This window comes from Gastrolobium bilobum, unplaced genomic scaffold (assembly GCF_033153095.1).
Source record: "Gastrolobium bilobum isolate Gb01-03AN ecotype WA unplaced genomic scaffold, APGP_CSIRO_Gbil_v1 utg6230, whole genome shotgun sequence".
Lineage (NCBI taxonomy): Eukaryota > Viridiplantae > Streptophyta > Magnoliopsida > Fabales > Fabaceae > Gastrolobium > Gastrolobium bilobum.
The window spans coordinates 64,207-80,131 of record NW_026895870.1 but is presented as its reverse complement, the minus strand read 5'-3'; the positions used below and the strand labels follow the sequence as shown (position 1 = coordinate 80,131).

Genomic DNA, 15,925 nt, shown 5'->3' with positions numbered 1-15,925 from the left:
AATTATAACTTTTTAATTTCAGCTCAATATAACTTTCGAGTTGCTGGAATTAATAACAAAACTCTGACCTTTTTTGGTACCAATGGAAGAAAATTTCCATGTGGGGCATGGGATTTGGATCATTGGAATTGAGAAAAATAGCTTTTACTTTTTTGTATTGAAATTTTAAATGAAGTAGGATATTGTAATAATCAATTAGTGTTACTATCAATGTTACTATCAATTAATTTCACCGTTAGATCGATTATGTTGATCCAACGGTTATATTTATTTTCATCTTTGTATAGTTATGATTCTTCATATTTAATGTGAAAGCATTAAATATGGAAAATCATAATCATACAAAGGTGGAAATATATATAAAAATTAAATATGGAGAATCATCATCATACAAAGATGGAAATAAATATAATCGTTGGATCAACATAATTGATCTAACGCTAAAATTGATTGATAGTAACATTGAGAGTAACATTAATTGATTGTTACAATATCTTTCCCCATTTTTATTTTTATTTTGATATGCACCCTTCCCCATTTTAAATTACGTAAAATTTTGTTAATTTAAGTAACTCTTTCGCCTTTTTCTTTCTTTGTCGTGTGGCTTGAAAGTGGATCCCGTACCAATTGGACAAAAGTAATAATAAAATAATATGAAATAAAGTTATCAACAATTTAATTGAGGAATTAATATTTTTTTTAGTGGTAAGATATAATTTTATTTTTTACATACATACAAAAGTATATAGAGTTTATATTTATTTTTTATTTTTTCTCCTTTTTTTCTGTAGACATTTTATTTTATTTTTTTATTTTATTTTCTCTCCTTACATGGTCATATACGAGCTTCACATATTTTTATGTATGTATAGGAGATAAAATTATTTCTTATGACATGAGAAATATTAATCCTTTTATTTGATGGAAAATTTAACATTTTATGGCAATTTAATTCATTATATTATTTTAATGATATACCAAAAAAAAAATTACAATGAGCTATGAAGCTGTCCTATATTCTAATTTCTTTCATTAGATTATTTAAAAAGATAATGCTTTCCCTCGTTGTTTAATTTTTTATATTTATTTAATTATCTTCTTTTTTTATTTTTTTCTCAATCTTTTCTTATTTTTTGTTTGAAATTATATATCGCTGGCCCTAATTAATTTAGTATAAAAGTGATGTTGGATTTATCGACCATCAAGTCATCAACCCCACTTAATAAGAAATAAAATTGATAAAAGATGGTAATGATAACAAAAAAAATATATACAACATAATAAATAGTGAAATACACATAATTTTTTTTAAGAACAAATAAATCAAACTCTATATAGTACTCACCTGATAAAAAAAAAAAAATTAGCCGACCCTATTTGGGTTTAAGTAACATGTATTACAAACTACTATGCGCCGATACTTTAAAAAATATGATATGTTGTGTTCATATTTTTCGATACTTTGACACTCCTGAACACTTCAACATATATTATAGAGACTCAAAAAATAGTTCAAAGGTTGTGTTGCGTTACATTTTTAGTTCTAATTATTAGATTCGTTGGATTATGATTACTATTTTATTGAATTTATTATAAATATTTGAAATATTTTATGTTTCTTTATAAAATTGATGGGTATCATAAGTTCAGTTTTATTTTTTATTAAATTATTGAATATTAAATATAATATATAATATACACTACATAGATTAAAAATATTATCTAATATCAAAATATGTCCTAACATATCGAAATCTAATATATTTTAGAACTACCATGTCGAAAGTATGCAGTAAAACCAGGTGTCGCGAGCCCTAAGATATTAGATCTATAGGTGTTTTCATATATTTGACGGTGAAAAATTACAATAGAGAACCTCACGTATATGATTTTTTATTTATATGATCTTGTTATATTCATTTCTTTGTAAGGTAGACTTGTTCACCCGTCCTCCTCCTGACTCTTATTTAAATTTCCAAAATATTCATTTACATATTTTTAAGACAACTATTTACGCATGTGTGACAAAAAAACTAAAGTAAGAAAAGATAGACAGCAACATGAGATGACTATAGATTTTTTAATTTGCCTAGATTCTCTTCAAGCATAACAACTCCTGTATGGCACTTTAAGTCAACTGCTTATAACCACTAAGAACTCAACTTTATGTGATACTTTCATTCTTTCTTTTGTTTTTAGCTGTTTCCATTGGTAAAAGTATACTTCTTTATGTAATAAAAGATATATTGCTAAAGCAATTATTTAATTCTAAGATTGCTCTATTATAGTAAATTCTTCAATTTCTAATCAAATTATGATGTATAATGTATGATGATTAGAGATATATAGCTTATTTAATCATTGGCATTTCATGAGATTGTTTCTAACTTTACATCTTACAATGGTAAAGAGAAAATGTTTTACCAACTTTTTCATTTTGTCCCTCCAAAGAATTACCATTCCCAATTACTAAGAGGTAAGATCCCCTCTCACTTTCTATATATATATAATATATGATAGTGTCAAAAATCACGAGGATCAACAAAAATAACTGGCGAAGAGGATCTAGAAGTGAACCAATTATCAGGTGGCCCACATTTATCAGGGATATCCTGCTTCGCGGTCTCAAGATTCTTAATGCACCACATGTCTTCTGCCCATGAGAATTTGGTCCAATGTGGGACAGCGTCTCTAACTGGGTCCCTATGGCCCAGTTCAGCCACAATGGCCCCACAACCACCATCATCTCTTGCCATGTTATGCACGAATCCACATAGGGACTTCATGAGGTGAGATCCACACTTACCCTCCATGTGTAGTCCATACATAAAATAAACCCCAAAAGGCCTAAAAACATCAGGAAAAGAAGGTAACCTTAGCCATGGCATACATTCATCCAATAACCTTGTACCTACGCAGCATGCATGTGCAAGTGGTGACACACCCTTCACTTGCAATTTGAACACTTCTTTGGTGTTCCACACACTTAATATTGCAAAGCTTGGAGGGAGAATGCCACTTTTTGGATCACATTTGGAGAGGTACTTCTTGGGGATGGCCATGAAAGTGCCCAAATTTAGCTTGTTTGACAAAATTAAGTCTATGTCTCTAGGGTAAAATTCTGAATTGGCAAACATATGGTTATACATGGACCCAGCTAGGCGTGGTGGAAGGTGAAGCACAGCAACACTTGAGCTAATTGGCTTGTAGTGAGCATGAACAGGCTGCACTAGCATGGTTAAAGTCCTGAATTTTAAGTAGCCACATTTTTTTGTGAACAAATTGACCGAAGGCTCATTTGTACAATCAGTTGCCATATATGCATACTTAGCCTCCTTTTGCTTGCACCATTCTTCTAAATGTTCAACTAGTTTTGTCCCAATGCCAAATCTCCTGCATATGCCAAGATAGCATTTTAACTTAATGTTGCCTTACAAAGTATCAAAACATTATAGCTACTGCTTTTGGGGCCTTGAGGTTTAGCTTTTTTTTTTCTTCACAAAAGTATCTCTATAATTATAATAAGTAATCAAATAAAAATTAGAATGAAGAGCAGGATCATTAAGAACCGAACAGCAAAAAGTAAGGTTTTTGTGGACCTTGTTGTCTAGATGAAGAATTTTGTACCAAATTGAATAAGACATCCTATCCAATTGCTAGTTTCTTAGAAAAGTAGACTTAGTGGATACATGTGTCAATGACAGGCTAGCTTAACTATACTTTTTCACCTTTCCATGATACGAGGAACATTACCTTCTCTTTTTCTTAGAATCTAATCTCCCACCACTTCTTTTTTCTGAGTTTTCCGTTTCCCTTATTTTATGAGATTAGAGCCAAGAAAGCACACAACAACTTGTAGAGAGAAAAAGTGGAGTTAGCAATGGCAAACAGAACAGAAACAATAAAAAAGTTTCTGAACTGACTTTTGTGGAATAGGATAGAGAAAAACTGTTATGACTACTGCTTTTGGTTTTTTCTATCTGAAAAGCATGCACATTAACATCCAAATGACCATTCAACATTACTTTTGATGCTTTTAGGCAATGTGCAGTGCAGAAACATATGTAAGCAAACCAAAAACATGTGAGTAGAGTGGAATAGAACCTGTGTTGTGGTGAAACTCTGAGCCCCAAAATATAAGCAAGCTTTACATAAACAGAATTCCCTCTTGTAACTGTTTTTACACACCCCCTTATCACCCCAACAACTTCTCCTTCTTCTCCATATTCTGCAACCTGTTTGGAGCAAATATAACATTGATTAGCCCAAAACCAAGAACTTATCTATAAATCCAAGTTTAAAAGGAATTCAAACTAATTATCATACCATTCAACTTATGAAACTATGAATATTATTATAATAATTCTGCAATAGCAACCATACGTCATACCAATTTGCACATTTATATGTATATATAATATTCTTACTTGTTATATATTTCAACTTCCAAGATAGTGTAAAACAAAAAAAATTTCGTAATGGAAAAATTGAATTAGATTTGTAGCTAGCTACCAGCATGACATGTAATTGAAAGTGACGGATACGGCATATGGGGTCGCCAATGAGGTCAGTAACAAGAGATGGCTTTCCTCTTTGTCCAACTTCACAAAGCCTCTCCAGTTTCTCTATTGCTACCTTGTGTCTCTCTTCATCATATTCTTTTACTACCACCAATGGCTCCTCCACCCTCTCTGATGGTGATTTTGGCCATCTTTCAGCTGCTATCTTCAGAGACATGGTATATAGATGGTTATATAATATTAAGCAATATATAGAGAAAGAAAAATAATAGTATATCCCTTGCTTCTTCTCGGTTGTGCTAGCTTCAATGCCCTTCTCCCTATCTATATGTGTATATTTATACATCTTAGAAACCCCAAAGAATATTGAGACGTGGCACCTCCCCAAAGTTTAGTGGACCTTTTTCTTTTGGCACAAATGAAAAAAAATAAAAAATCTAAACTAGCGTTCTGTTTTTTCTATTTCATAGTATTACATCATGCTTATATCTTCTTTTGTTTGTAGTGCGTGATCCAATACATCATGTACATAACGAAATTAAAGCCTGTACACTTTTTTGAGATAGATAATACACCACATATTATTATTTTGATTATTTTTTTAGTGTTGAAATTGCAAATCTATTTGGCCTTCCTCATTAAATGAATAAGTGTGCACAAGGGAGAGAAAATAGCAATAAGAGGTAAACCGCACACAGTCTTCAAATTCACAATGTGCAATGCCCGCAAGAGGGTTAATGATGTCTTTATAGTGATAACAACAGTGACAGCAGTGTAGCAGTTTAAGGTAAAGTTTATCTGCAGTCAAACTAGGGGCCTAACTCTGCAATTATTGTCCTTTCTTCTTGATAGGAGAGTAGTTATTATCCATATCTAAAAGTTCAAAGGCTTAAAATTTCTCGAGGTTATTATTAGAAAACAAACTATCTGAGTTCAGAAGACAAGGCTAATTTAATTTAAATGTGTACTAGTTAAATTATTTACTTATATATATATATATAAAGAGTAGGTGGTGGGGTCATTTAGCATTCTTTAGAATCATGATGGCAAATGTTTTTTTAAGAAGCACCCAGGTGTTTGAATACTAGAAGAAGCCTCAACCTTATAGAGAAACAAACCCCCTTATCTTATTACTTTGCTTTCACCAATTATTGAGGGAGGTGGTGTGAAAAGCATGCCTTTCACCACGTTTTTGGTGAACATGTGGGATGCTACTGCTGAGGATCAAAAGTGGGGTGTTGATCACCATCATCATATGCACATATTAAGCTCTTTTTTCATTGTTATCGTACTATTCCTTTGTTTGTTTATGTTTTAAAAGAATGGTGCCAAGTGTTATAAAAGAAACAAGTCTTTAATGGTTACGCGCGTCCCTAGAAGCTTCACTCTAGCCCATATCTTATAAGCTGATGTGTCTTGTTTTCTAAATTGGGGTGACGTTTGCTCTTTTATATCTTGGTACATTGTGGTCCAAATGTACTAAAACTTACCTTTTTGGGAATAGAAAATTTAATCTTGAATTTTAGACACTTCGAGTCCTATCATTGGAGCTACTTGCTTCAAATGATACATACAAATGGTACCAAAGCAAAAAGAACTCTCTTGACATGAGAAACACAGAAGTCTGGATACAGAACAAAGTTATGCATTTCCCAAAGTTCTGACTAGACTTGCATGGGTGAACTATCACCAAAATGTGAAGCTGGTCAAGATGGGATTCTAAACTCTGATTTGCCATATTAATGATCTATCCAAATCCAAAGCTTATGAGGTTGCTATACTTTGATATGTGGAAGTTGTGTTCCTAGTCCTTATACCATGAAAATCATCCGAGTTTTGTAACTTTGGTAAATCATAATCGTATAGTTAATGGCCTCTTTTCTCTGTCCAACTTTTCAGACCATTATGTTCCATTAATATGTAGTTTTTATGACTATTTGTTTGCTTGAAATTTCTCTTAAAAACAATAAAGTCAAATGGGGAACATAAAAGTCATAATCTGAAAAACACCTAATTATCAAAGCCACACGTATCCTCAAGTTTTAATGCCAAATCTTTAGCAGAAATTTTTGCCTAGAAAACAAAGGAAAACTGATGTGACTGCATTAATGGGAGAAAATGTTGCATATGACCTGTCTGCCAAGTTTTTTGTACCAACTTCCCATTCTGCTAAATAAAGCACAAATAACTGATAATTACCAACATCTACAAAGAGTCATGCTTATACTTCAATTTTTTAGCTTCTTCTCTAGTTCTCTTTGCTAGAGAAGTAAGAATTTTCCATACATGGAAGTATAACAACTAAAAATGTTTTTTTAAATAAAAATAAATTTCAAAGGAAACAGTATTAAAGTATGAACTTTGTGGTACCACTACTTTCTTTTAAAATGGAATACTATTTAATTTATTGAGCCTCTATAGCTATGAGTTACACAAGTTTGATTAGTAATTTTTATTTGGCTAACCCCAAATAACTATACGTAATTGATTACAACAGCAAATAAATATTCGATTCTGATTTCTGAGATCAATGACAGAGTTATAATGACTATATTCTTGTGTTCTTAGAGTAAACTAATGAGAAGCAAAGACTAGAGAGATTGCAATCATTCTTGCACCATGTAGTCTTTCCTGAATATAAGAATGAAGATAAATTAAGATGATGGGTATTGCCTAAGTGGGGGAATGCATAGGAATTTATGCAAATTCCCTTCATATAAGCTTTACATTATTAAATTCCATGGTTTATGTATTAGTTTCTTGAACTTTTATGAGACTGAACACATAAGGAAGGATGTCTTTTTTCTGCTGTCACTGCACCACTTTTTCTGGTGCAGCAGACACAGAAAAAGTGAGACCCACTTATTCTTTTTTTTTTTTAAAAGTTAAGATCCGCTGGTGTATTCTGCTTTTCTATGTGTTGTTGCATAATTTTCCTCCATCTTGAAATTAATGCTTGTGAATTTTCATTTTTTTCTTACAACATCTTCCCCCCGAAGCCGTATTGAATTATATGTTTCAGTGATTGAATCTTTTAACAGATAGCAGATGACTATAATTTTTCTATAGAGGATGCAAAAAAAAAAAAAAAAAAAAAGCAAAAAAAAGAAAAGAAAAAAGAATCAAATCTATGGCATGGTAGGATTGCGACTAACCAAATCATAGCCCTAAGCCAGTTATATAGACTATCATGAGTGAATCAAATCTTTCATAACAAAACTCAACAAAGGACCTGCTAGAGGGATGCATGTGCCACTTCTTAAAAGTAACATTCCAAGTTAGAGATAGCTATGCATCTAGTTTCTTTGTTCATATTAGTGAAACGCATGAAATTATTTATATTGTGATTCAATAATGGTTAGCTTTCATTTATCTTGGGGCGCTTGGCATCCCACGAAGAAGGTGGTCCATCACCTACAATGTTAAAATATGTATAATCATTATACTATTCCCACAAGTCTAAAACACAAGTTTAATATTAAAAAGTCTTAACATATAGAAAAAGAGGTACGGTTAAGTAAATTTATGTGGGCATGCATGCCAACAGTACTAAATAAATAAACAAAGCTAGTAAATCAAACACCTCAAACTATTATGAAGAATCTCTATTATCAGGTGGGAAAATATGTGTTACATAGTCTCAAATGATTGGCTTTCTATGTACAGAATAAAATCATAGGCTTTGTGTCCCAAATGCACATAAACAAATTGAGAAATAAGAATGTGGTACTGCTTGGATTAAGTGTTGAGAAAAACACAAGTATATTATCAACGATGATTCAGATAATTATTCAAGAATTTTAAATTCGGACCATTTATATTATCATGGCATCCTGGAATTTTCATCTAGTATTAGAGAATGCAAATTCTATTATTCAAGTTTATGTCCTGTAAATCTATTACTACTTGAAGGTTCTTGGATTTAGATTTTCTCCTTTGAGCTTTGTCATATATCTTGATGGATTATACACTTGTTGAGTTGTCTTTTTGAACTTCTTTTTTATTGTTGCAGGTTGTATTATTATTGAAGTTTTTTTTTCATTCTTATTTATTATCATCAAAATTATTGCATCTTTAGATTCTTCATCTTAAGTGCATTAGTTCCACACATGTCATTTGTTAAAAGAGAGTAAACTTTAATTTAATATATAAGGATAATTTAAGAATATAAATTAAAAATATTTGCTAAAAATTAAGATTGTAAAGATATATACATAATTAATATTAATTTAGTTACCTTCTTAAGAAATATGGATCGGTCACGCGTGGTTGAAGAAGTTCATTTGTGGATTTGAACTAGATTCTTGATAGTTGCAGAAGTTCCTTGGAAATTGCAACAATGGTGTTTCTTCACGATCCTCAATAAAATAGGTGAGGTGGGTACCTACAAGGCTTTCCAATACTTAATTCCGTTAATTACATAAGTAGGTTTTTGAGTTTAGGAATAAGTTGTGTGCCTTTTATGGGTGCACTTGTATTTATAATGCACGATGGATAGGAGAGCATTTTCGGTACATTTAGTAATTAGTATACCTACACTTCCATTCAAAAATTGACTTGTATTAAAAAAAATATTATCTCTTTTTTATACACATATTATAAAAAATATCTCATTTTAATTGGTCTATAATAAATCAGTGATGGGACGAGTGTACCAAAAATAGGTAGGTGTCTCCACCTTTAATTGAGTAACGGGTATAGTGTCGAAACCTTTGCCGCTTTGGCCTTCCAATGGCTCTGTATGTGGCGGCCAGTATTCTAGTGTCATGATCGGAATGCCTTGGGCTAAGGTCAAAGATTGATCTGCAGTCATTTGTGCATCCAGAAAATTTTATTTATTTTTGCATACTTAAGAATCGAGGTTTGGGTGCTCTGCTCTCAAATTTTGTTTTAAAAGCTCTTGCTATGTATAAGATTCATGGAAAAGTATATAATAGATAGCCTTATCTTACATTTGTAAAAGATTAAATATAAGAATAAAAAATGTAATTTTTAAATACATGATCACAACACCAACTATTAAGATAACATAAAGTAAAAATTTAGTAAATTTAAACTAAGGGAAATAATAATCTTATGTTGCATAAGATTGTTATTTTATACATAAGACACAAAGTAAACGTGAGACCCATTTTAAATTTTTTTTCTCTTCCTTATTCTCTCTCCTCTATGTGTGTGTAGGAGATAACTCTTCTCCTATGCAACATGAGAAAAGAGAATCCCTTAAACTAAATCAAATTACAGCTTTTTAATAGAAAAAAAATAATTACTGTGTGCACTTGCCCACTGAGGCAACAGTGCAGGTACGCTGATGTCTGGAGTTACCTTCGTGTAGTCTTGTCATTGGTTAGTTACTAAGGTGCTGATTCAGTTCTTTGTCCAAGATGCTGGTACGGTGTAGTTATGTTTATGTGGTTGTGAGTATTCTAGTGTCATGATTGATTGGCCACTTTCACGGTATGAAATTGCTTCACTCAGGATTAAGGGCTCTTGAGCTCTGGACTTACGAGGATTGAGTCTTTCTTGTCTTGGGCATCTAATATTTATTTAGGTTAAAAATTATATTAAAAATATGTATTATTCAAAAGAAGTGAAATTAAGAATAATATGTACCATCTTCTTTTAAAAAATAAATTAAAATATGTATACAATGTATATATGGGCAATGCTTTTCTCATGCTATTGGAGAGGAGAAAATCTCCTACACACTCAAATTCATGGTGGGACCCACACATAAAAAATAAAAAAAATAAAAAAAATTATTGCACGCAAAACGAACTCTCACTAACATGAGAAGAGAGCTCTCCTACAACATAAGAATTCTTTTTTCCTATATATATATACTTTAATTTAAGGGATTGATATTTATCCTATTAGAGGAGATAAAATTATCTTCTACAATTCCTAAATGATATCGTTTTGAGATTTATGATTAAAAATAAAAAATATTTTAGTTAAATTCATGATACAAATATGAATGTAAAATTTTCAAAATACCATTTATCTTTAATCTAAAACTCTAAAATGACATCATTTTGAAATTGCAGTAGACAATTTTATCTCTTATGACATGAAAAACATTTTCCCCTTAATTTAATATATAGAAATGTAATAAATAATACATAAAAATTGTTGAATATGCTCATAATCAAAACCCATGATAAACCTTCAAAATAGAATGTTGGTTTAACTGACAGTGAATGATTGACGATACGTAAAGGAATTGATGGTAAATTCACGGACTGTGTAATATTTATTACTTATTGATTATATTTGATATTTTTTTAAATATTTATTGTGAACTAATAACTAAGGGTGTTAATGAGCCGGGTCGGGCTAGACTTTGGTCTTGAAAGATTAAGTATGTGTTTAAATGTGTCAGATTGGTCTAGCATGTAACCTGTTATGAATATAATTATCGGCTTGTGGCCTGCCTTATTTACAAAAATTAAAAGTCTGGCTTAGTCTGTTAAAAAAATAAGACAACAAAATTTTATCCAAACAAAATATACGATCAACAACACTAATAATTTCTTAAAGATTCATAAATTAAATATATATCCAAACAGCATAATATCGAACAAAATTATTCAAAAAATTTATTTAACCAATAAACTAAAGCAGTACAAAATCCTTTAGTGAGCCTTTCTCCTCTGATCCCGGTGTGCTAGTCTGGTGTGGATGGAAATTACCGTTGTTTGCGGAAATCCGCGTAAATAGGAGTGGATGGAAGAATTGAAAAACATAAATCGGGTTCAACGAACTTTGAATACAACCCAAGTTCCTTGTGTATTAATATTTGCATTAAATATGTTTTGCTTAGTCTTGCTTTCAATTAATGTAATGTAACCTTTCTTTGGTCTCTTCTTTCTAAAGGCTTATCTCTGACTAGTCACAATCTCCATTATTCATAAACACAAATATAGTTGCCGAAAAACCATTGACGTATACCTCTCGACAGCAGCATTCCTAAAATAGAGATAGGCATGCATCTATTTCCTTTGTTTTTGGTCACATTAGTAAAACGCATGAAATTGCTTATATTGTTATTAAAGAAAGGCTAGATTTTCTTTCCCTTGCAACGCATGGCATCACATAACAGGGTGGTCCATCACCTAAAAAAAATATACAAAATAGAGCTAAATCATTACTTTAAGGCTTAAGCATAGATCCATGAGATTAACACGAAATTAATATAAAATGTAGAGAGAGAGAGTAAATGTATGCGGGCTTTGGCTTTCTAATAAAAAAGACTAAACAACGTTCATGAAGATAAGAGGTCCAAATAATTAAATGGGCCTATATTAAGTTAAGATGGCAGATTATATTTACAAACTTTTTTGCTTACAAACTATACTAAGTACGATCGGTCTTACTTTAATCATGCAGTGTACGACCGGTCGTATTTAGTGTAATTTGCAAAAAAAAATTGTAAACGGATCATATCCCTAAGTTAAAATGCTAATTCTTTTTCTGTGTTTTTTTTTTTTAAATAACATTTTTCTGTGTTTTTAGCTATAACATAAATGAAATAGTACAATTTGAACAAATTAGAATTGAACAAAACCGGGAGGGATTTTAGTCATAGATATGATTACCTTATTCCTATTAGTATTACTGAAGTTAAAAATTCTTATCAAAGGACAATAATGGCTTGATTTCAAGCAAATGATTAAAGGGAACCAAATATGTAAAAAGAAAATACTCAAAATATTAATATTAGGATTATCTGTTTTAATCCTCTTAAGCTTCTAAATGAAATTAATATTAACTGGAGTAGACATTGTCTTGGAGCTTCTGTGTTATTGGATTGTCGTGGAGGTGAAGCTGCAACACCTTTACACTTCCCTGTTTAGTTGTTAGTTAATGAATTTTAAAGGCATGAAAGCGTTATTTGTAAAACATTCAACTTTATTAAACCCATTGAAAGAGACAGAGTTAGTGTTTCCAATTTAGAATGACCCCATTTTATATTTATTTTTATTTTTATTTTTTGTTTAGATCAGTACCAATTAAGAGAAAGGTATATCATTGCACAATACTGTTAGAAAGGTATATCAATGTTTATAAAATGTCTAACTTAATTGCCAGTGCTGATTTTAGCATCTCACTTCCTATGTTCCCTTTAAAATTCCAAAACCATGGATTTCTTTTTTGTGCAAGCTCTACAATTTCATGTTAGAATTTATCATTATGTACAGAGCCAGAGTACGTCTTAAATTCTATTTTGTGTTGGCACTTTTCATGGTGTGCAAAACCTGAACATGTCCTAAATTGAAAGTGTTGATTTATTTATATTTTATCATCAATTATATTATAATATTGAAAGTACTGTGAAAGAATGTGCAAGTATTGTATTGCTACTAAATATGTACACGCACATCAACATTTTCAACTACCTAATCATATATTGTTCCAAATTCAATTGCATGTCCAAGTTATATTAAAATATCTAGTATATAGTTAAAGAAGAAAAGAAAGGATGGCACTGAAGATGGGTACAATATTGCTGAACCATTTGGGTGCCTTGGCATTGTAGGCAAGTGATAACGTGTTTTATGATATGCTAGATTATATAATTTCTTATAATTGATAATAGAAAAATTCAATGACTTAATTAATCCTTCTTATTAGTGTGCCTCGAATAAGTTAAAGATGTGATCCACTGATTTTTAGCAGGTGAGTATCCAACCACTCCATTGATTTTTAGCAACCATTTCCACAATTTTTTAACAACTGTCACAACGGTCAAAAAATTTCAATAAGTGTACATCACTGTAAACTGACATTTTGGTGTTGTCTCCGACTTTTGGAAACTCACTCTTGTTTAATGCTATACATCATCTGTGCTCGAGAGCTAGAGTTTGGAAAAGTCACAAAAAAACACACATACTACCTCAACCCATTATCAGAGCAAGCATCGAAAACAATGACGAGAGGTATTTATAACTTAATTTTTCTGTATTTAATCTAATTTTATGTTAGCTAAAGGCATGATTAGATCATAAAGCTATGTTGGAACTTACATTTGGTATAAGAGCCCTCTTTGCCTGTGTCTTATGTTTGTGTTTTTGGTTGTGCCTCAATTAATTTGATTTTCAATTTAATATTTAGTGCTTCATAAATGAAATTAGAGTTAGAAATTATGTGGAATAAGGATTTTTAATATTTCCGAACAAAAATCATTAATTTTTAAGCTAAAATGACCAAAATCTATTGAACTTTTATATTACGTTGAAACCGGATCAGAGCAACCCAGTTGTAAGTTGAAGGGTGAAGACAATGATGGACTTGTGACACAATTGTCACTTTGTGTGAATCATGGTTTTTGTTACTGCTTATTTTTTTTGTTAGTGTGCGTGAATCACTGCGTGGGGACATATACAAACATTCTGAAATTTTCACGTGTGAGCTTTTTGAATTTTGTGAAATAAGTTTGATTTGGTGAATTTTCACTTTTGGATTTTGTGAAATTATCACCAAGAACCGTACTTTTGTTTCACCGTCGTTTTTGTCCAATTTCACATTAGTTTCACGTTTGCCTTTTACTGAAACAATTGGACCGTGATATGGATTTTTGGGGTCTGTTTGACTATATTTTGATTTTTTTTTCTTAAAATTATTTTGTATAATAATTATAAAAATAAATATTTTCGGTGTATTTTTTATTTTAAAAATTAAAAGTCAAAATATAAAATAAAAATAACTAAAATATGTTCCCTAAATTTGATTCTAAAAATAAAAAAAATTATAATATTAAAAAAAGGTTTTATAAAATAAATCTTATTAAACAAGTTTTTTTTTTAAATAAATTTTTTTTTAAAAAAACAGTATTCAAACAGACATTGGTCTTTCACATCTAAGTGATGTTAGTGTTTTAAAGTTGGATTTTATAATTCTCATGTTGAAGGAGAATTGAAATCTTATGTTGTAGAGATAAAAAGCATGTGGGACCCATGTGTTAGAAAAAATTATATGTAGGACCCATGTCAGCACGAAAATCGAAAGGTGTGTAAGAAAATTGTAATTCTTATGTTAAATGAGAATTATAAAACCCTTTAAAGTTAGTTTGAATTGTTGTTCCAATTTCCGTGATTTGAAACGTTTCACTGTTAAGCTGGAGAATTAATTTTCGGTTTTCGTGGCTTTAAGGGTGTACATAACAACCTTCCCGGAATTAGTTCTTTTTTAATTTCTGTTCCCGGGAACAAAAATGGATAGGAAACTCGTTTGGTAAAATCGGTTTATTTTTTTGTTCCCGGGATGAACCGATTTAATTTTTGTGCTGGGGAACAGAAAAAAGAATCAAAAAATTTCTGTTTTTTTGTTCCCAGGCACAAAATGAGAAACACTTGCCTCTTTCCATCACTCTCCACCTCTACCATCATTACCACCACCACCACCATCATTTCGACACGACCACCACCACCATCGTCGTCACCACCGCCATGATGCCACTCCCACCATCACCACCGCCTCCATCCATATCTACCACTATGCCACCATTACCACCACTACCACTACCACCGTCACCACCACCACCATCATCATTGCAGCCACTGCTGCCATCGCTACCACTACCATCACCACCACTGTCACCAACCACCACTGCCATCGCCATAACCACTGTTGTCACAACCACCACCACCATGCCATCACCGCTACCACCACCAACCACCACCATCGCCACCACCACCACCACCAACCGCCACCATCAATGTCGTATCCACTGCCGTCACCACCATCACCACGCCATCGCCACCGCCTCCACCGCTACCATCACCACCAATAACATGCCACCACCACCATCGCCATCACCATCGTCGTAGCCACTGCCGTTACCACCACCGCCATCGCCACCGCCACCGCCACCGCCACTATGCCACCATTACCATCACCGCTGCCGCAGCCACTACTGTCACTACCACTACCATGCCACCACCACCATTGCCGCCATCAACCAGGGAGAGTGACCAAAATGCCACGCTTTGGCAAAAAAATTACCAGAATGCCACGCGAACAGTAAAATTTCCCAAACTGTCACGCGGCATAATTCGCTACACAGTGTAGCGAAATGTGCCACATCAGAACGCACAGAACCAAAAATGCCACATGTCAAATTTTGCAAAATTCGCTACATAGGGTAGCGAATTTGGCAAAATTTGACATGTGGCATTTGTGGTTCTGACGTGGCATATTTCGCTACACTGTGTAGCGAATTACTTGCATACATAATTCGCTACACTGTGTAGCGAATTATGCCGCGTGGCATTTTGGCAAAATTTACTGTTGGCGTGGCAGTCTGGTAATTTTTTTGTCCAAACGTGGCAAAATGGTCACTCTCCCCACCAACCACCACCACCACTATGCCACCATTACCACCTCCGCTGCCGCAGCCATTGTCG

General features: G+C 32.4%; 1 protein-coding gene across 1 annotated transcript; it reads right to left on the bottom strand.

The window, feature by feature from the left end:
* Nucleotides 1-2,522: 2,522 nt before the first annotated feature.
* Nucleotides 2,523-4,749, bottom strand: LOC133296515 (probable N-acetyltransferase HLS1). The gene is made up of 3 exons (XM_061495514.1): nucleotides 4,513-4,749; nucleotides 4,105-4,235; nucleotides 2,523-3,393 (listed from the first exon to the last, which is right to left on the bottom strand). Exons 1-3 carry the CDS (start codon nucleotides 4,735-4,737, stop codon nucleotides 2,523-2,525), a joined length of 1,227 nt encoding a protein of 408 aa, XP_061351498.1. The 5' UTR covers nucleotides 4,738-4,749.
* Nucleotides 4,750-15,925: the final 11,176 nt, after the last annotated feature.

Coding starts and splice junctions, on each gene's coding strand:
- LOC133296515 (XM_061495514.1), bottom strand. CDS start 4,737: ATGTCTCTGAAGATAGCAGCTGAAAGATGGCCAAAATCACCATCAGAG. Junction 4,236..4,512: donor TTCAATTACATGTCATGCTG/GTAGCTAGCTAC, acceptor TGCTCCAAACAG/GTTGCAGAATATGGAGAAGA. Junction 3,394..4,104: donor AGAGTTTCACCACAACACAG/GTTCTATTCCAC, acceptor TGGCATATGCAG/GAGATTTGGCATTGGGACAA.